Source organism: Nannobrachium achirus, assembly GCF_963921795.1.
Source record: "Nannobrachium achirus genome assembly, chromosome: 7".
In the NCBI taxonomy this organism is placed as follows: domain Eukaryota; kingdom Metazoa; phylum Chordata; class Actinopteri; order Myctophiformes; family Myctophidae; genus Nannobrachium; species Nannobrachium achirus.
The window spans coordinates 52,481,660-52,503,644 of NC_137816.1; the positions used below are offsets into that span (position 1 = coordinate 52,481,660).

The 21,985-nt window shown below is 42.6% G+C and overlaps 1 protein-coding gene across 1 annotated transcript; it reads right to left on the reverse strand.

Moving 5' to 3' along the window:
* Window positions 1–1,228: 1,228 nt before the first annotated feature.
* Window positions 1,229–21,031, reverse strand: pros1 (protein S). Its single transcript, XM_080729543.1, has 14 exons — window positions 20,811–21,031; window positions 19,866–20,026; window positions 16,931–16,955; window positions 15,764–15,853; window positions 13,325–13,447; window positions 12,981–13,106; window positions 11,371–11,499; window positions 10,844–11,084; window positions 8,522–8,708; window positions 7,252–7,416; window positions 6,394–6,565; window positions 4,326–4,462; window positions 2,764–2,992; window positions 1,229–2,303 (listed from the first exon to the last, which is right to left on the reverse strand). The coding sequence occupies exons 1-14, from the start codon at window positions 20,881–20,883 to the stop codon at window positions 2,140–2,142; spliced, it is 2,022 nt and encodes a 673-aa protein (XP_080585669.1). The 5' UTR covers window positions 20,884–21,031; the 3' UTR covers window positions 1,229–2,139.
* Window positions 21,032–21,985: the final 954 nt, after the last annotated feature.

Here is a 21,985-nt window from a genome sequence, read left to right on the forward strand (position 1 = left end):
TGTCCAGACGACAACGGATTTTTAATCCCCGGGGAAACCTCTACGCCTCCACACGGGCCCGTGTAAAAAAAAATGTGTGTCCACACGGTATTATCAAAACGCTATAAATCCCTGTCTGTGCGTCACCGAAGCCGGTGGCCGCGTCCCTCTGCTCCCATCATTGCAGCAGCTATCTATCTATAGGGGGTGCATCTCTCCACTCCGACCCTCTAGGGGCTATGCATCGTCCAAGTTTCACAATCTTCACACTTTAACATGCACAATTGCTATTTAAACTTTCATTTAATATAAATTCGCTAACTATTTCTAGAGCACGGGAGAGGAATCGTCGAGAGTGGTGCGCTCTCTCTCTCTCAGCATTAAACGAATGTAACTCTATCAATCAGAGAGAGAGAGAGCGAGCTTGTGCTGATCGTGGAAATAATTTAAAAGGCAGCACATGCCGTGAATAACCAACATATTCTCACCTTCAAAGCGTCAGACAACTGGTGACTGTGCTGGAATAATCCCTGCATGCGTGCGTATGTCTCCATTATGCTTGAAATCATTTAATATTGGCATTTGATATCCAAACTTTGACAAAGAGAAGAGGCAGGCGCGTCGCGTCAGCGTTAACAAGACTAGGGCAGTAGGGCTGTATCTCGTTATTGATAATGAGCACCTTATCGATCCGGCTTATTGAGCCGATGGAAAGCTATGTGAGACATTCAGAACATAACTGGTATCTTTTGCAACTGTGAGTTCGTGGCTGACCAGTGAGTGACCACCATCTATGAAGATGACACTTGACAAGAGTAACAAATATCATTAAAACAATCATTCATTAGGGCTCCATGTCGTGAATGTGCTCATAAATATGGACATTCTACAGAGACCACCACGCCACGGGATTCTCTCATAGCAAGGAGGAGGAGGCGAGGAGCACAAGGTGACGTAAGCAAGCAAAGAACTTCTCCGTTTACGGTGTCCACAAGGCAAAAGAAATACGCCCGGGTAACAAAAATGCACTGCAGCCGGAGTTTTGGAAACTATTCGGCTAGTCCTCCGTTTGCATGCGTCTGCATGTGGACACCCATGGGCGTTCGTGGCTTTACCTCCCCGGGGATTAAAAATACGTTGTCGTCTGGACAGGGCCTAAGTTAACAACAGACTGAGGCTGAGGATTACCATAGTTCAAAACAGAAATGCAATGATCATCCCTTTTAAAGATGAAGATTTCAAAATACTATTTATTTTATATATTTTTTATTACAACAAATATAAAGAAACCACAACACAATATCGAAGATCTACATTCAACTTACTGGTATATATTAAAACAAGATTGCTTTTATTTTATGTACAAGGTGTAATTTGAAAACCAGCACAGAGAAGATCACCACCTGACATGACAATGAAGAATAGATGTAGGCAGTCTCACAAATCCTGGTTAACAGAAACCATTCGTTTATTCATTTCCTCAAATGGAACCATCTGATAGCCATCACACGGTCTGTGTGCTACAGAGCTCAGTTTGTCGTCCTATGTAACAATATACAATTCTTTGCAGCAGACCACTAAAAAGATACATCACCCTGCTTCTTATCGGCACCTGACATTCACCCCTGCCTCACAAAACAAAACAAAACACCAAGCAGCTCTTGGGAGAGGATAGGAATCATTTTAACCCATTTAGAACGGGTACACATTTTGTGTATCATTATTTTATGCTTTAACTATTGAAAAATAGCAGATATACAAGCTCACAGCGCGGCACCGAGTGCCGCGCTGCGAGCTTGTAGATCTGCTATTTTTGAAAAGTCGTGAACATTAGAATTTTGACCCGATTCTATAAGTGTCTTTTGAATCCTTCTAATTCTAGGCCTAAATGGGTTCATGGAATGTGGGAGGCAAGTGCAGGTCTTAGTTAACCCCTCAGAGTGTGGACAAAATGGACAGATACTGTACTTAGTAGGTCCACCACCGTCTCCCCTGTCTTTCCGGCTCTTTCCTATCATATCTCCTCCTCAAATCCAATTCCCCCTCCTCCCGATGTGAGGTTCCCAGCAGGAGAAAAGGAGTCACTTTTTGTGTGGGAGGTTTTGGATGTTGATCTGTATGTGGATGAGGACGAGGTCACTTCTTGTGCAGTAGAGGTGCTCAGGGGTGTCCTTCTGGCGCGTAAACAGGGGGGCAGGAATGGGATTTAATACTGTTGTGTTTGCTGAGAGCCTCGTCAAAGTCTAACTGCTGGCCATTGATCGTGATGTCCATACATCCATGGTAGTAGGCAGTCACAGGGGTGGCAGAGATGGGAACCTCGTCTGAGAGAAAGAGAGAGCAGGACCGGGTGTGGAATGGTCAAACACAGTGATCACACTCACAGTGGAGGAAGGTGTCAAGAAGGTTGTCTCATTGAAGATATAAAGAGTTCAGGGCCATGCCCAAGTGATTTGAAGAGAAAGGGATGAAAAGGAGTGAATGAGAGTGGAGATCAGATGTGAGGGATGAAAGTGAAAAATGAAACTTTGTTAAATAATAAAACAGGAGTGATTAAGTGAATGAGAGAAGGTTGGAGACCAGACGTGAGCGGTGAAAGTGAAAAATGAAACTTTGACAACGTGGTTGAGTAATAGAGATCCCAAAGATAACAGACCCATAAGCTGAATTATGGTTGAGTAATAGAGATCCCAAAGATAACGGACCCATAAGCTGAATTATAACAGTATTTAATAAAGCCAATCATTAATTATGGAACAGTTAGTAAGCAAAGATCTCTCTAACCTGGTACACCGCCAACATAGGTACTGAGGGGCTGCTGCATAGTGACGTTGAGGCGATCCAGCGCCTCCTGCAGGGCACCAGGTGGTATGTAGGAGACAGTGGAGGAGTTGGCTGAGATCTGTAGCTCTGTGGGACTGACAGTGAGCTCCACACTAAGACGATCAGGATAACACAACATTATTGACTCCAGGGTTGCCACTGGCACCCCATCCACAAAGACCTGCAAGTTCTGGAGCAGAGAGGGAGAGAGCATCGTGAGGGGGCGTCCGTGCGTGCGTGCTTGTGTGTGTGTGTGTGTGTGTGTGTGTGTGTGTGTGTGTGTGTGTGTGTGTGTGTGTGTGTGTGTGTGTGTGTGTGTGTGTGTGTGTGTGTGTGTGTGTGTGTGCATGTGTTTTCACAGATCACCATTATCAGACATAACATATGGATGCCTTTGTTTTGTTTAGTTTTTTTGCATCTTTTTGGGGTAGGCCTGCTCTCCCAAAATATGCTTTTAGTAAGGGGATTTTATAAGATATTTGACCAATCTGCGAAGTAAATTGTTTCCAAGAAATTTCTTCACCAATGTGTTTCTAAAGGTGTGTAATAATATGTACTAAAAGGTTGAAATTCAACTCCCGGGGGAAACCTCATAAAAAAACTGATTTGTGTTTGTGTCCCATTAATTTACTATACGGGGGAAAAAAAATATAAAAAATAAATATGCTTTAAGTAGCATGTGAGGGGTCAAACTAGGGTTTTTTCATGATGCTGAATCCATTGCAAGCATTTGTTTTGCACGAAAAATTCCGTGGGCTAAAAACGGATCCACAAAACAATGGTTTAGTGATGACTGATGAATCATCACTTTTCACCGTTTTGTAGGGGCCATTTGTAGCCCACAGAATGTTTTTTGTGCAAAACAAATGCTTGCAATGGATTCAGCATCATGAAAAAAACCCTAGTTTGACCCCTCACATGCTACTTAAAGCATATTTATTTTTTGTATGTTTTTCCTGTAAAGTAAAGTTAATGGGACACAAACACAAATCAGTTTTTTATGAGGTTTCCCCCGGGAGTTGAATTTCAACCTTTTAGTACATATTATTACACACCTTTAGAAACACATTGGTGAAGAAATTTCTTGGAAACAATTTACTTCGCAGATTTTCTTATGTTCCCCTTACTATTTCTTTTGTATGCAATCGTTATGTACGTGTGTATTTGTACATGTGTACTGTTATTGGAGATACAGGACCCCATGGAGCATTAATAGCCTGTTTGTGATGCTTGGACGTTTGTCTTTATCTACTGCATGCATACCGTTTAACCAAGAATGGCCTAATGGGTAATCTCACATCTGCGTGAGTGATTGTAGACACACCTCCAACACAGCTGTGTATATAATCACATGACACTTTGTGGTTGGGTTCATCTTGTAGAAGGTCCTGTCTCCTGTGTGACCGAAACATTGAATGTTTAAGTAAATTCAATGCAGAGGTGATCCAGGGTGTGGGGGCATTATTATTTCCACACATAGTGACATGTGTCCATAAATGCAACCCAAGAATAAAGGAGCTTACTGCCTCGTGTTCGGCATGCGTCATCACAGACACCAAGAGAGGTACGGTGTCGTTGTGGACCAGAGCGAAGAGAATGCCTGTGCTGGTGGATGGACGAATATTCATCTTCACTTCTACCTTCCAGTTCTCAGATGTACCTGAAAAAGAAAAAATCACTATCAGTGTGAAGTGAGCGGTGCCTTCGGTGGCCACTTGTAACAGTGCCACTTGAAGGTAGGTCATCCAGCGGTATTGCAGGCCATGCTGCAAACAGACACACGGACATACCCACACACTCGGTCAAGCAGTGGGGCGCTGAGGCATTGCTCAAAAAAGAAGCATTCTCCTCTCTTTGTTTTATGCTGGTCATACAGGCTGCAATGCGTGTGGGAATACCTGTATAACTATTAGGGGTGCAACAATACATGTATCGATATCGAACCGTTCAATACGACGGTGTACCGAACCGAATGACCCTGTACCAAACAATACAATACAATACCACTCCACATCCACATTCCCCTGGAATCCCCTCAAGGACCCCTAGGGGTCCGCAGAGCCCACTAAGAGAACCACTACCCTAGAGGTTGGGTACCGTATTGTTCAATGTTAAAACAAAAAAATACGTAGTTATAAAAATACATTTATAAATCAAGGACATTTCTGTTTATTTTTTGTATCGAAAAAGTATCGAACCGTGACACCAAAATATCGAACCGAACCGAGAATTTTGTAAAGCGTTGCACCCTTAATAACTATGTAGCTAAACCTGTGTAGGTGCGTGTGTGTATAGTTCTGTGAAATGCAAATGAAAGGATACGTATACACAATGTTCCAATAACAAATAATGATGTAGTAGAAAGTAGAAAGTAAGTAATCAATCAAGTGATACCACTAATGTTCATCTCAGAATTGTAACCAGGACAATGACGATAACACTAATAATTGTGTGTGTGTGTGTGTGTGTGTGTGTGTGTGTGTGTGTGTGTGTGTGTGTGTGTGTGTGTGTGTGTGCGTGTGTGTCTCAATAAAAATGAATCTATATTTGAGCGGTGGTCACACCGTCTCCTATACGTGGCCGTGTGTGTGGGTATGTATGCGTCCGTGTCTGTCTGTCTGTCTGTCTGTCTGTCTGTCTGTCTGTCTGTCTGTATGTAGCCTGCAGTACCTTTTCTGACCACACATGTTAAAGGTCCTACACCATGCATTTAAAAATAATTTATATAACACTGTTTGTGTCCCAAAAACGTTTTTGAAAAGGTTTGAGGCTAAATTACCACTCCTGAATACAGAGCCCCTGTCATTTCTGCCTGGCTTTCAGAGCATTTTCAGCTGCAGTACCACCTTGTCCTGAGTGGGAGGACTGCGCTATTGAGCCAGATTTGGCCCCACACTCCTCCCCACCTCCTGCTCAGCAGGCCTGCCCACCCCTCCCCAACCCTCTCCCAGCTCCTCCTGCCTCCTTCTCAGGCCTGCCCACCCCTCCCCAACCCTCTCCCAGCTCCTCCTGCCTCCTTCTCAGGCCTTGTGACATCACAAATCTGACATTTCACAATCAGGACCGTTCTGAGACATGCTAACATAGATCTGCCCATAAACTGAGAAAGACACAATGGTCAGAAATAGGACTTTGTGAGGATAGAAGTTGCTGGTGGGACACCAAGAAAATACATAAAAATTGGAAAAATGAAAATTCATGGTGTAGGCCCTTTAAGGGAGGGGCGCTGTTGTTCAGACTCACATTCACACACACACACACACACACGCACGCACGCACGCACGCACACGCAGCCTCCACCGCTCAGTTCACACGAGTGTGATTTTTTAATTTACAGTTTGAAACAACTAGCAGCACCGTGTAAGACTAGCCACAAGGGGTACCCACAATACCCTGTGATATAAAAGAATTACTAAATAAACTGATTAAAGGCTCTTGCCACAGATGTTAAATGACTTACAGTATACACGGTTGTGTAGCCTACAAGCTCCCAACACGTCACAGCTGTGCAACATGCTATTTTCAGTGCACGCAACCGTGTACAGGTACTGTATAAATCAGGGTTTATAGTTGATGATGTGCATTTCTTACTGCTGTAGTCCAGGTTGAAGTGTGCTAATCCTCGCCCAGCGAAGAAGGATCCTCGCTCCACGGAGACAAAGCAGTGTTTACTCTCCTTCTCCTGGATGACCTCTTTCACCCCAGAAGCCCCCTGGTTCATAAGGTTCCAGCCCCGGATGCAGCCGTCCAGACGAGGGTTAATCTACAGACATGTGCACAATACAGAGAATCCTATTAATTCCTATTAGTTATTAATATACATTTGTTTACTTTGTATTAGCTCAGGGCTCTTCTCAGGGCTCTTCAATGTTTTCAGGCCAAGGACCCCTTAGTTGAGAGAGAGATGAAGCAGGGAACCCCACTACCCTTTCACAGATTCCACATAGTTTCATTGTTTGACAGGACAATCATCAGTGTATTTTGGATTCATGTCAATTTGTGTTTCCAGATATTTATCCCTTGAACCGTCAATACTTAATACACTTGACCTTCCACACTGTACTTAGTCTGCTCTTTTCCCCTCTGCATCAAACCTCTTTGCAAAAAATAGCCGATCTACAAGCTCACAACGCCTCACAGCGCAAGGCGCTGAGCTTGTAGATCAGCTATTTTTGTCTAAAGTTCTCAAAATAAGGACACTAGGGTTCAAGTGGTTAATATAAAAAAGGAGAAAAAAGTTTCTATCACACAAAGATTTGGAGGACCCCCTGTAGTAACTCTGAGGACCCCCTAGGGGTCTCGGACCCCCTGTTGAAGACCCTTGTATTAGCTGATATTAATTTACGGAGACACTTTCATTACACTCGTCGATTCATTCTGATACAGCTATTGCACACGTCTTTGTGGTTGTTTTGTGCTTGTGGCTTGGCTTCTGGTTAGCATGCTTACCGGTTTGATGACACTGTCCGTGCGGTTGGGTAGACCAGCGATGTAGACCTTGGTCTCCAGTTTGCCGTTAACAGAGGTGAAGAGACTCTCAGGGCTGTTGATGCTCATCACTGCCTCCTTGCTGATCTTCACGCTTATGCTGTTCTCCAGCTCATCCACAGATATCTGCACGAAGCACACCACGGTAATGTAACCGTTTGTTCACAACATGCAGTGGTTCTCAAACTTGTTTGGCTGCCGTACCCCCTTATACTGATTTCTGAAGCCGAGTACCCCCTTCTCCTGACTACAGCCTTTTGCTTAGAAAAATTGACATCAAGAGTCCAATTACCATGCCAATATGTTCAAAATAAAACAGCACAATGGCAAATAAACATTGCTTTCTATTCAATAACAGTTGTATTAGTCAAGGTATTGATGTAATTTAGTTTATCAATTTACAGATGAGCAGGTTCACACAAAGTCTGTGAATGTTTTATCATTGACCATAATACTAAAATATTATTCCCATTTACTTTTTCCCCCCCTCACGTACCCCCTGCAGTACCTCCACGTACCCCTAGGGGTACAAGTACCCCCATTTGAGAAACTGCACTAGTGCACATCTTCAGCCACTATGCTAGACTGCAACAGTTAATTGAACTAATCCATTTAATTTATTATTTTCTTAAACCTTTCTGCTGATGAAAGTTACAGGAGTGCATAAGGGTGTGTGCGTGTGTGTGTGTGTGTGTGTGTGTGTGTGTGTGTGTGTGTGTGTGTGTGTGTGTGTGTGTGTGTGTGTGCACGTGTGTGTGTGTGTGTGTGCGTGTGCGCGTGTGTGTGTGCGTGTGTGTGTGTGTGTGTGTGTGTGTGTGTGTGTGTGTGTGTGTGATATATAAACACAATCATTGTTTTGCTAACATTGTTTGTCTTCCAAACTAAGTATGTTCAAGGGTTTCTGGAGAAACTACATTTTTCAGTTGGCTTTCAGTTCCTCCCCTTTCCATTATTAAACATATTATGGGGGATTTGTTTTGTTTATTCCTAGGCTTGAGTGCTTGATATAATTTGAATACATACATAAAACGTATCCTATGTTGTTTGTTTGTCTCTTAAATACAGTAGCACAAATGGACAATGAAGTCCAATAGGGCTCTTCAGTGATCTTCAGTTAAATGTTGAAAAAATCATCCAAAACACAAACGCACTTCTTGACGGACAAAATAATCTATAAATAATAATTGATAGCTGCAGCCATACACTTCGCTGTACAATAACGCTGTCTTACCACATGCCACTGGCCGTCATTGATGGCTTTGCCTCCACTGGTGACCTTAGTTGTGTGCTGGTTCTTGAACTGAACTTCAATACGCCCAGCCCTGAGCCCCAACATCAACCACGAATCCTGGGAGGACTCTGCATAAAGGACCACTCCCTCTGGGTCGAACGTCCGGAAGTCAAACTCTGCAGCGAACCTACAAATACAAGGGCCAAATGTGTAGTAGAGTGGCATGGGACGCATTTAGAACACACACATGCTTTTTCAGAGCTTCCTCAAAGGCTATGTTCAGACTGGCAATCAAAAGCCGATTTTGCCTATCCAGATTGGTATCAGTTTGGTTTTATCCAGTCTGAATAGCTGATGTGAACAGCATTCCTGGGTGGTTGGAAATGTGATTCAAATCTGATTTCTAGATGTGTCTCAGTTAAGACACTCAAAAAGTGAAGACTATATACTTTGTCGTATGATGGTGTCACTCACCAAAGCTCACCTCACACTGTGTCATATTGCGCTTGTGAGCGTGAGCAACAGAGTATAAACTACAACAACAATGGACAATGGACACACAAACCGGGTTTGAAGAAGGAGCGGAGGTGCTTTTTTTAGCAGCTCGGAGGCGCTAGGCATGGAGGCTTGTAGTGTGTGTCATGATGACTATGGAGGTGCTGTACCGTGGATCGGAATGTGCATACAACACACTCGTTTGGTGGGTGAACATTGGACACATGAACCGGGAGCGGGTTTGACGAAGGAGCGGCAATATCAGCTCGATGCCCGGGTGAACAATGGACACACAATGTCGACGTGGTTTGACGATGGAGCGGAGGTGCTTTCTTTGCGGCTCGGATGCGCTAGGCATGGATATATATATATACAGTATATATATATAATTATATATACATATATATATACACACGGTATATAGTGTGTATATATGTGTGTGTGTGTGTGTGTGTGTGTGTGTGTGTGTGTGTGTGTGTGTGTGTATGTTGTTTCTTCCTCCTCTTTGTTTTTTCACTGTTCACAACAGTACTTTTTCTTTTCCATACTTAACTGTAACTTGTCTGCTTATCTGATATGATATGATATGATATGATATGATATGATATGATATGATATGATATGATATAGTACTTTATTGTCAGTTCACACTGAAATTTGTCTTGCGACACAGCAGCCATGTATGCAACAGCATACCGGTATATACAAACAACTGACACAAAGGAACAAAGACAGGATTACAATACTATAAGGATAATACAGACAAGAGCAATGTCCACCACTTAGCCTACCTCTGGCCAAACTCCTGATTAAGCCTTAAAGTCGACTGATGGACAAAGGACCTTTTTAGTCTGACCTTATTGTATGCTGGAACACCGTATCTCCTTCCTGAAGGCAGCAACCTATATTCTCTATGCAACACATGGCTACTGTTAGAGGTAATATTTTTTGATAACCTTAGAATGCTGTTATCGTACATAGTCGTATATAGCCTCTGAAGTGGTTGTCCAACTATCTTTGAACAAATGTTCAGTTGTTGCAGCAGTTGTGACTGCTGCAGACAAGCATCCATACCAGGTGGTATTACAGTGGTGGTACTACAGTATACTACACCATCTATCTATCTATCTATCTATCTATCTATCTATCTATCTATCTATCTATCTATCTATCTATCTATCTATCTATCTATCTATCTAAACTACAAATGCACTCTGTTGAGGTGCCAACTTGCAGAAGTAGGCCATGTACGGCCTACTTGTGCGCAAGCAGAGCACACCATGAGGTGCGCTCACCACTAGCATCACTGCTTCCAAAAAGAACTGATATACTATGACCAATGACATCACCACTGGCATCAGCAGGAATACTGGTCCCTCAGTGCCTGTTAATTATGACGTTGCCAGAGATGCTGATGCTGGTCCCTGATTGGGCTAGGGTCTTAAACAAGAGAGGACACTGACAGACATACATACATATGCAGGCGATCGCAGTACTTGCGCACTCTGCTTGCGCAAGTACTGTAACTAGAAAGATGCATTTGGAAATTGCAAGTGTGGTTGCCGTTGACTCTAATGGGGAGCCAATCAGGGAGGGGGAAAAGGATGACATCACGATATCAAGGTATCGTGATGTCTGATTGGGTGAAGGGTTACATCAGATGATGAGTAACTCGGACAAGTACTTCAATGGGAAAACCCTTAGAGAAAAGATTGCATTTGAGAAATAAACAGGATGTTCCTGCAGTCGGAACAAAACCTAAATGACCATGTATGTATCAGTGTGTTTGAGGGAAAGAGACGGTGAGAAAGAGAGAAAGCTCCTCACTTGGTGTTTTCAGGTAGACGATAGCGCAGATAAATGACAGGAAGGCCTGCAAACTGCTCTCCAAGGTAAAGCATCTCAGGGTGTTTGTGATCATAAAGGGCCACGCAGAGTGGGATCTGCTCACAGTAGCGCTCATCCTCGGCCAAACGAAGACCCTGGCGACCGTCGCAGTGGCACACGTAACTTCCAATCGTGTTTATGCACGTGCTATCACACACATTCAGCGCACACTCATCCACATCTGGAAAAATACAGAAAAGACAGAGGGGCAGGTTAGAGATGCCATAAAACTTTTTTACAGGCTTTAATCTATGATTTAATCTATGATTGAGTTCTCAATCTCAACAGACCTGAAAATTAAGGCCCGTCCTAACTGGGCCCTAACTGGGCCTGCCCGAGGCCCGGCCCGACTAATTAGCATATAGTTTTCAGGCAGAATTTGAGAACTGTAATCTATGATCTATGATTTTTGATGGATGACGTGAAAGCCAGTTAACTAATAGGGCAAAACTAAAATGAGTTCTCACCGTTGCAGGTTCTGGAGGTAAAATTATACTTGAAGCCTTGGGGACACTGGCACTCATACAAGCCAGGGGTGTTGACACACTGGGCCGGCTCTTCACACTTACGGTCATACAATAGGCACTCATCGATGTCTGGAAACAACAAACAAAGGGTGATATTGATTAAATATGCTTGTGAGGCATTGCAGGCAAATATTAGACTGATCTCAGAATTAGGACGTGTAAGCTATTCACATTTGTCAATATCCCACATTCATCCCCACCCTTAGCCCAGGGCTACCTTAACTCGCAGTCTCGCACAAGAGCAAGGTTATCCTCACAAACACTAGGCTTAACCCATTAAAACCAGGAAAGCATCTGTATCACTTTAGATTTTAACTTTGGCTATTAAAAAATAGCAGATCTACAAGCTCACTTTTCCACGCTGTCAGCTTATACATCTGTGAGCTTCTACATCTGCTATTATTTTTATGTATCTATACTATAATTTTGCGAATGTCTGTCTGAGTGAGTGAGTGTCTGTCTGTCTGAAACAGCGTTTCTCCTCAGTGGCTGGAGCAATTGATCTGAAATCGCATCACAATTAGCATATGAACACACCTAACATAACTGTGAAGCCCGTTTGTCACTTTCACAAATCGTATGCTGTATATTAGCATTTTTATGGTGTATCTACTATCTATTCTGCATCTAGCATGAGGCGCATCTATTCTGCATCTAGCATGAGGCAACATGTTTAACCAGCTCTCTCTGTGTGTGTGTGTGTGTGTGTGTGTGTGTGTGTGTGTGTGTGTGTGTGTGTGTGTGTGTGTGTGTGTGTGTGTGTGCGTGCAGGCGGGCGGGTGTGTGCGCAGGCGGGTGGGCGGGCGGGCTGGGGGGGGGGGGGGGGGTAGCCATTAAACGAAACGGGTATTTCTTACATTGATGCTCCTACATATTATCATGCAAGCACCAGTTAAAGTTACTTTCCATCCCTCATATACTGTATGCACACAGTGCACATCCCATAACCCACACACTGCACATCATTTTGGAGCTCATATCTTTGAACGGGTAAGGGCTAGTTTATTTAATCTGCCAAGTGTCCCTGGCACAAAACATTTTCAGATGGGGGTCCGCAGCCATGAATATACGTATATCCATTTAGGGGACCTTGGCACGAAGAAAGGTTGAGAACCACTGATTCAGACGGCATTAATCTGCCTCAGGTCTTAAAGGACGACTTCACCCATTTTCAACCTATCCTCATGTAATTCAGTGACATCATCATTAGGATTTTTATTTTATTTTGTAAAGATTTGTATTAACACAAGAAGTGCTGTCATTGGTAGGCAGGTTTCTGAACTGTCCACAGCCTACCTCTGAAACACAGACCAAAAATTATACCATCTTATAACCAGTAAGACTCCCTAATCGCAACCGTCAGGTCGCATAAATACACGGAGCGGCATGGTGGCGCTAGAACAGGGGCATGTGAGAAATCAGGGCTGGAGGTTGTGGTTTGCCAGCCAAGGAGTGTGTGCAAAGTTTGGCATGGATAATGGCAACGGTGGCGGAGATAAGAGTAGGGCCAAAAGTGTGACGTGACGTGACAGACAGACAGACTTGCTTACCTATGCAAGTGATTTTATCATTGGTGAAGTAGCCATTGTGACACTCGCAGCGGAAACCGCCAGGGAAGTTGTGACACTTTTGGTTACATCCTGCAGGATGCTCTGGATCTGTACACTCATCGATGTCTGTCATAACACAACATGCACAAAGTACAAACTCAGTACAAAATACAAATACAAATGTTATGCATACACCGAATTGAAAGTAATGGCAGGACAACAGCATGTTTGCACATTCATCAGTGTGGGCCTACAACATTAAGTAGTTGTGCGTTAGTTTGGCCTTTGGACGATCAGGTGATAACACAAGAGATGGCACAGAAAAAAAGTGAATGAATACTCACCCTCCTCGCAGCGTTGGCCTTTCCAGCCAGGTTTACACAGACATTTGAACACTGCCTGTCCATCCACACAGCTTTCTGAACCCTCCTTGTAGCACGGAAACGGCAAGCACTGGTTACTGATCTCTGTCCCGCAACATAAACAGTATTCATCATTATGCCCGTGGCGTGCCATTCTCAAATCACTGAAAATAACACATTTTCAACAGGGAAAACAGCTTAGAAAAGCTACGGTAAGCCGTGCCAAATTATGAATTAGGCTTTAGTGTACAAAATCCTGAGGGGTGAAAGCCCTGCAACAATTTGAGAAGCAAAATAAATACAGAACATATTATTTTAACCAACAATGTTACAGCTGCCCAAGCAGCAAATATAAATGGACAGCAATACTATTGCTCAAACTGCAGTCATGGCACATTTATTTCCGAAAGAAAATTGCCATACAAGTGTGTAATTAATGGGGCAAAATGAATAAAAATAAATGACGAAACATTTCCCTCTAGAAGAGTGAGTCTTCACCAGTAAACTTGATCCAGCTGTATTTTAGTATTACAGTTGTTAAAGGAGCTATTAATAATAGTCAACTTTTTCTTGAAAAACGGATGCTAAAATAAAAATAATGTTTCGAAAATATTTTATAAAGAAATAAGCTTCATATATGTGTTTCTATTCAAAAATGACCACAAAAAGCGTAAAATAATGATAAAATAATCATTTTGGCCATTGTCAGACCAACACTTTGTTTACATTCTAGTCTATAGACTAGGATGTAAACAAAGTGTCGGCCCTACAATGAAAAAGTTGACTATAGCTCCCTTAACTTTAGAGCAGTGGTTTTAAATCAGTGGTCCGTGGTCCAAGCTAAATGATGGAGAGTTGGTAACCAGGGATGTGCTGGGCCCCTGATTCAGCCCGGGAAAAAGAGTTGGAGAGGCCCTCATTGCGCGCTATATAGAGAGATCTCTCTCTATAGCGCTGCTGCTACTCAAAGATTTGCCATTTCAGATCATGACAAGTGACAAGCCAGTGGGCCAATTACATGAGTTATATTTCGTCGTTGTCGGGTGGAAGCCTTGTATGTCCAAAACCGTTTGTTTTGTATTATCATTTTAAAAATGATTTAAACTAGTGAAAACAGCCGATCTACAAGCACACAACGCCTCGCACCGCGAGGCGTTGTGTGCTTGTAGATCTGCTGTTTTCATTACTTTTGTGCGACGGCCTTGTACGATGAAGCAGGGCTTTGCTTTGCGAAAAAATGTACACATTTGAAACTTGGAGATATGAGGTTTCTGCCCGACAGTGACGATTTACTTTGTTGGCCGCCCAGCCCCCAAAATGGAACGAAGGCCGACATTTTATTTTAATTTTTTTCCTAATGGCCGGGAATGAACCAGCCTTTCGGGAGTTGTCCCGCTTTTCCCAATGGCCAGCACGTCCCTGTTGGTAACCAAATGGCCCCTTATAGATCTGTAAACCATTACACTCTCAAGAATTCCATTATTGTTAAACATCTGCATTACTACATTTACAACAAGTCTAAACAGATTAGAGAATGTAGAAGAACTGTTATTTTGATCAATGTTTTCCTGTCATCTCCCCTAACCAGTGTTAAGCAAAAAACTTGAGGGAAAATGAATTACCTTACGACCACAGGAAGTTTATAAGCTTTCTTTCTCTAACAACAATATCATGGTTTGATGAGCCTTATGAAATAGACCTGACAACAGATTTGACCGTGAGTCGGGACCATAGAGTTATATAATTATAATACTGTAGGTCGACGGGACACATGCATGGATTTACAAGACGTTGTCACTTGTCAATCATCTCATCAATAACGCACAGCTGTCCACCGCACGCAGCGGACGGGAAAAGTCAGCTACTGTAAGTGATCGCATTCTATCATATTGTACTATTGCTGGCTATCTGTAGTCGCGTTTGCAGTCTATACTGTATGTCTGCACTAGTCTGTTGATAAAGCACAAACATGCCCAGTGCGCACCTCAGTGCGGCTCTGTCTGGCATTCGTGTCGGTGTCTCCCCTCCCCTGTGTCCCCTCTGTCTGCTTGTGAGTGACAGAGAGGAAGATTCAGCTCAGCTCTAGATGCATAAAATAACGCAAAAAGAACGGAGTAATGCACCGTGTAGTAACGGTAACTGAGTTACTCAATTTAAAAAAGAATGCGTTAGAGTACTCGTTCCTGAAAAAAAGAACGGCGTTACAGTAATTAGTGTAACGCGTTAGTTCCAACACTGCTCCTAACACATCAATACAGCATAGAATCCTGGACAAAATCTTACCCAACAAAAACTAAATATTCTGAGTTTTGGGTCTGAGAGGCTAAATGTCATCAAATGGTGGTCTGTGGCTCAAATGCTGAATACATAATGGTCCTTGATGTGAACAAGGTTGAAAACCACTGCTTTAGAGCATTTCACCTTTCACACAGGTCCGCAGGTCTGAGGGGATGCTTGAACCAGAGCCAGAGTTGTGGTTGCCGATGCCAACGCGATGCGATCCCAAACACACTGTAATAATAAGGTGCCATTTGTAAAAAAAAAAGGAAAAACACAGACCAGTAATCATAACACAAATTTAACCACTTGAACCTAGGGCTGTCACAATTATTACATAATCGTCTAATCACGATTATTTTACATAATCGCGATTATTTTTCATAATCGTCATAATCGTTTACATGTTGAAAACGATTAGCAGATCTACAAGCTCATATGTGAGCTTGCAGATCGGCTATTAGTCCAGTCATTTTAGGCCAAAATTTGTCCAAACCTAGAACAAATTGCAATAGTAGCAAACTCAACTGATTTTGTATCCTCAATATGTCCTTAGTGAGGGAAAAAAAGTCCCAAGGAATCCCACCGGGGCAAAGTTTTGAAAACGACCTATCTACCTTCACTTACTATACACTACAATATAAAGGAAAAAATGACTGAAAAAAATCTGCTTTAAGTGGGATATGAGGGGTCAAACTAGGGGTTTTTAATTATTCTGAATCCATTGCAAGCATTTGTTTTGCATGAAAAACATTCCTTGGGCTAAAAACGGACCCCAAAAGACTGAAAATTGATGAAAATTGATAAAAATTGACGTTTTGAGTGGCCATTTCTGGCCCAAGGAATGTTTTTCGTGCAAAACAAATGCTTGCAATGGATTCAGAATAATTAAAAACCCCTAGTTTGACCCCTCACATCCCACTTAAAGCAGATTTTTTTCAGTCATTTTTTCCTTTATATTGTAGTGTATAGTAAGTGAAGGTAGATAGGTCGTTTTCAAAACTTTGCCCCGGTGGGATTCCTTGGGACTTTTTTTCCCTCACTAAGGACATAATGAGGATACAAAATCAGTTGAGTTTGCTACTATTGCAATTTGTTCTAGGTCTAACCCTAAAATGACTGGACTATATTTCCACTATCAATGTTCTTTTTTAAGTATAAAGTTGTCAAATATGTCAGTAATTTCTTTGTATAGGTTATGTGTCATATCTACCATGTGCAACTTCAAAGCATAAAAGCCAAACAGAAATGTAATTGTCAACGACAAAAACGACAAAAGTTGCAAGCTTACGATGAAATCAGTGAACTTACCGACATATCTGGGGTAAAAGTATTCCTGAAGAGAGGGAACAGAGAAAACGGAAACAAACTAAAGCTCTGTTCTTCTTCACTTCTTTTTGATACATTCATTGTATTTTCCTGTATAGCAGAGACTGTCTATTATTTCAATGGCCAGGAAGGAGAATTATTTGTATCCTACTTACTAACTTTCCCAAATCATATACAACACATGCATGCACGTACCCATGCATGCACGCACGTACGCACGCACGCACGCACGCACGCGCACACGCGCGCGCGCACACACACACACACACACACACACACACACACACACACACACACACACACACACACACACACACACACACACACACACACACACACACATTCCCTTTCCAACCTGGACATACAGTATATAGCCTACAACAAGCTATATACGTTTTTTATCTGGTGTAAACCAGATCATTAAAGAGATCATTTTCTGGCGAGACATTCAGGCGACCTAGGCGACCTATTTGCTGATTGGCTGTCCAATGTCACATGGTAACCGAGCTAGTTTCATGATTGGAAGCGGCCCTCCAAACGATGGGATGGGGGGTACTGCATTAGGGCCAATAGCAGGGGACTTTCCCGCTCATCCAGGCTATGGAATCCTAGACTGGTGTAATGAAATATTTTGTCCAGCAGGGAGCACCATTCCTTCACACTTCACAGGTCAGGCCCTAGAACTCTATGCTCAGGCCCTGTGGTCACACATTTCTGGACACCAATATCTGTGTAACATCCATGCATTTATACAACTGCGAGTCTGCCGCTGTGTGCTTGATTTGGCTGTACACGCTGACTTGTTCATCAGGAAACATGCTCCCTCGTCGAATGGATTTTACAAAACAGACCCGCGTCGTCACATTGAATCCTGTTTAAGAAGAGCTTAAAACACAACTTTCTAATGTTACATTGATGACGTGAGGAACGCTAAAGTCGTCTTGGTTACATAGTAGGCTATGCGAAAATAACAAAGCTCAGAGTCGCAAATTCAATGATCGCTGCATCAGCACACACAAAACACGGGCGTGAGAGAAGTAAATGAATGAAATGGACATCACGTTTAGCCGATTCAACGATTCCAAAAGTCATACGATTGGAAGTTATTGCTACATGCGGCTACATGCGTCTCATGCTGGTTTTGTTAGGCAATAGCCAGGGTCCAGGGAGTGCACAGAATTTTAGAGAGGCATGGGCTGACATTTCTAAAAGGGCCTTTTCATACGGATAAAAGTTAAGGGCTCAAGCCCCTTTTGCTGTATGTGCGCACGTGCCTGGCGACCAGCGCGTCACATTACAGACTTATCATTTCAATCCGTTTCTTTGCAAAAACACATTTCTTTTAGAAAACATTTGTATTCTTGTTTCTCCCAGTGTTATGGTTTTTAATGTGTAAATATAGCACTTTATTATGGGGAAAAACGTGTGTAGGCCTATTTTCCTTTTTTAAATCGCTAAAATAGCGCATTTTTAAACACATTTCCTTAACGGTTAACGGTTAATTAACTGATAAGGCCTGACGGTTATCGGTTAAGAAAAAATCTCCATTTGGCTATCCCTAGATATATAGCCTACAGTAAGTTAGAATATTATTAAATATACATGAGAAAGAACACCAACACTAACTTCAACACACCAATACACCAGATTTTAAATTGACTGTGTGTCGATTCTTGTTTCTTTAGTTTAAATGTGTATGCCGTTTATATATTTATTTTTTATGTTTCGTTATAGTTTGGTTTTCATTAGTTTAAGCTAAGTTTATTACTGTATAATATGGGAGGTATTATTTAGGGGCAAGATTTGAGAAGTTCAGTAGGCTATATATATATATATATATATATTAGGGGTGTCTTCAAAAATTCGACGAATCGACGCGTCGTTTTAAGCCCCCGGAATCGACGCCAATTGTTTGAGTCGAGCCGTCAAAAATATATTATTTTTTTATCACACCGGTGCGGTATGAGAGCGCTGGACTGTCATGTTCTTCCTATTTAGTCCATACTTCCTACTGCTTGCAACTAGACTTAAAAATAAAACCAGTTCACGTGACTTGAAAGTTGCCTTGATCATATAACAAGGTGCTCTTATTTTGAAGTTAACCGCTTTGAAAGGAAATGCGTCGACTTGTTGTTATTCTACTTGTTAAAGCTGACCAAGAAGCAGCAGCGCGATGCGCTTTCACTTTCACTCACTGCCGCTGACTCGCTGAGTGTAGCTCTGTGGTGGTGGTCTAAGGCAGAGGACTGCGGTGGAGTAGAGGACTTCTTAAAAAGTTTTAGATTATGACAATTTGCTTGCATTGTGATGCAGCCGTGTGTCGCTCTGCATCGACGCAGTGATGTTACATTATTGTTACCTTTAGCCTACTTTGGTGTTGTTTTTCCTCCTGAAGGAACAGGGCTAAATCGTTAGCATGCTAGCGCTTTAGCCCTGTTCCTTTAGCCTTGGAGAGGCATACAATCATTACAACCACGCAGTTTTCAAAGCAGAGAATCCACCAATCATAGTGGTTTACAACAGCTGTTGTACCGGTACTCTATCAATGCGTCGCGGTCGCGCCTCCTCTCCAGTCATTAAAGCACAACTTTTTTTATTTTTTTACACGTAAACGATTCGTCGACGCGTCGGATTAACCCCCGCGACTCGAATCGACTTGATAAATCCTGAGTCGAAGACAGCCCTAATATATATATATATATATAACATCACTTTGTGGTGGAAATTGATTCATTCATTCATTGTAGACATCCCGGCCTCCTCCTCCAGATTTTCAGTATGGTTTGTTTTAGTTTATTTGTACTTCAATGAGTGACATTTAATCCGTTGACAGTGACAAACAGGTGATATCAGTAACTTTTCAATCATCTTCTTCTGTTTTCTACATACAGTATGTAGGCCTAGATGCCTCTCTCACCGTCTCGGGGTGGTTCTCAAAGATCTCCCTGGCTTCCTCCTTGTTGCACAGCTCCTCTATGCACTCTCTCTCCAGGTTTCCCTTCTTGCTCTCCTCAAACAGAGTGTTGGCTCTCCTGTGCCTTGTCAGAAGAAACTGTGTGGCTTTGCTTTGGGTCAAGACTGGTTAAGTGGCCCAAAGCAGGCACACACCACGCACACCCACACACGCACACACACACACACACACACACACACACACACACACACACACACACACACACACACACACACACACACACACCACTACCAATAAGTGACACATTCCTTGGCAAGTGACACATTCCTGGGCAATTAAACACTGACAGTGCATGGATAAACAAAAAGATGGCTTCAGTTAAAGATATTTGAATGATTGATTAGCCTGCATAACAACAAGTGATGCAATTCTCTACCAGGCATGCAAAGTCATATTTATTCTGACTTGTCAAAGGCGATAGCTGATAAATAATAAGTAGGCCAACTCAATGATTTAGTGTAAATGCTCATTGCGAAATCTTGATTTACCAGAAGTGACCTCAGCGCGCCTGGGAAGCCAGTTCAATATGTCACTCATGTTTTCTAAACATGTGTTAAACAACCCATTGTTGTCACTGTAGAATTGTTAATCAAGTATTTAATCGTGAGTTATGTCATTGTCGAAGGACGCATTCATACATTCCTTTATAGGCTATTATTTCCATCATCAGATCAGATTATTAGGCTACCGTTATTACCTACACGCTCCCATTATTAGCTTTGAAATGCAAACAAAACGTTTTAATGTTTTAAGGCTATAATAGCTAAGAGGCCGTGAACAATACAACATTGCTTTTCATCATTTCTTCACCAGTAGTAGCCTATGTTGCTCGAACGAAGGCGGTTGTCCCAAATGAACAAACCACAAACCAGTTACCGTTATACTTACATCGATCATTGGCATCGATGAGCGACACAAGAAACACCACGCAAGCCAAGTGTTCCCCTTTCTTTCTCCACATAGTCAAGCCGTTCTAACTTCTAACTGCAGTGCTAGGGCCGCGTGTTGGCTGTGAGCTCAGATCTGCGAGAAAACTTTTATTCTCCCCGAAAAATGTTTTCAGTGCCTATGCGGTGGGGAGTGCGCTGGTCTGGGGCCAGGAGTGCTGGTGAGAGAGGGTGTCGACACAGGGAGCGCTGTGCTCCGCTCTTCACACACATGACTCCAGTCCAGTACGTTTGAGGGACTTTGAGTCCCCATTGATTTTGAACAGCATACAGTGGAACCGCTCATGCACAAAATAAGTTTACACACGCCAAAGGGGGGAGGCTCAGGCTGACTCATGGGGGAGTTTTGGGACGTAGAAGCGTAGCAATCAAACTTTTTTTTTTTAAAGCTGCAGTTTGGCTTAAAGGAGTAGTTCACCCCCCAAATGACATGGGGACTTGAGTTCAATAACATTTGTTTTTGTTATTTGTTGTTGCATTCCTAAGACAAAAGGAAAATAAATGATTATTGTAACCCCATTGATTCTGAATGGGGACCCAAATGCATGGCCCTGGATGGGGACCCAAATGCATTTGGGTGAGAATCAATGAGAGTAATTTTACTTGACCCTTGACCCTAAATTTACCCCCATTGATTCTGACCCAAATGCATTTGGGTCCCCATCCAGGGCCATGCATTTGGGTCCCCATCCAGAATCAATGGGGGTAAATTTACTCAGAACGGCTCATACAACTTAGGCTAAAGGACTTGTAGGTGCGAATTTAAAATAAGTGTTTAGCTATCATTGCAGTAGGCTAGCTAGTGTCTGTTCAGAAGGCGGGCCTAACAGGGGTCTCCCCTGCCCTGCTCTCCAGTTCTTTCATTAAAAGAAAACACATTTTCAGGTTGTCATACCACTTGATCAAATCAGGAGAGAATTGGGGCGCCCGCTGGCCTAGTGGTCAAGGTGCATATACCACATACTAGGCTATGATGCCTGCTGGCGTGGCCGGTTCGATTCCCGATCTAGATGACTTTTGCCACATGTCATTCCCCGTGTCTCTCCCTGTTTCCTGTCAGTCTACTATCCTATCAAATAAAGGCATAAAAAGCCCCAAAACAAATCTAAAAAAAAG

What these genes read in the sequence shown, in the direction of transcription:
- pros1 (XM_080729543.1), bottom strand. Translation starts at nt 20,883, where the DNA reads ATGTGGAGAAAGAAAGGGGAACACTTGGCTTGCGTGGTGTTTCTTGTG. An exon ending in CCTGCGGACCTGTGTGAAAG is followed by an intron (nt 13,448 to 15,763) that starts GTGAAATGCTCT and finishes GTTGCGGGACAG; the next exon opens with AGATCAGTAACCAGTGCTTG. An exon ending in CTTCAACCTGGACTACAGCA is followed by an intron (nt 4,463 to 6,393) that starts GTAAGAAATGCA and finishes TTTCTTTTTCAG; the next exon opens with GTACATCTGAGAACTGGAAG.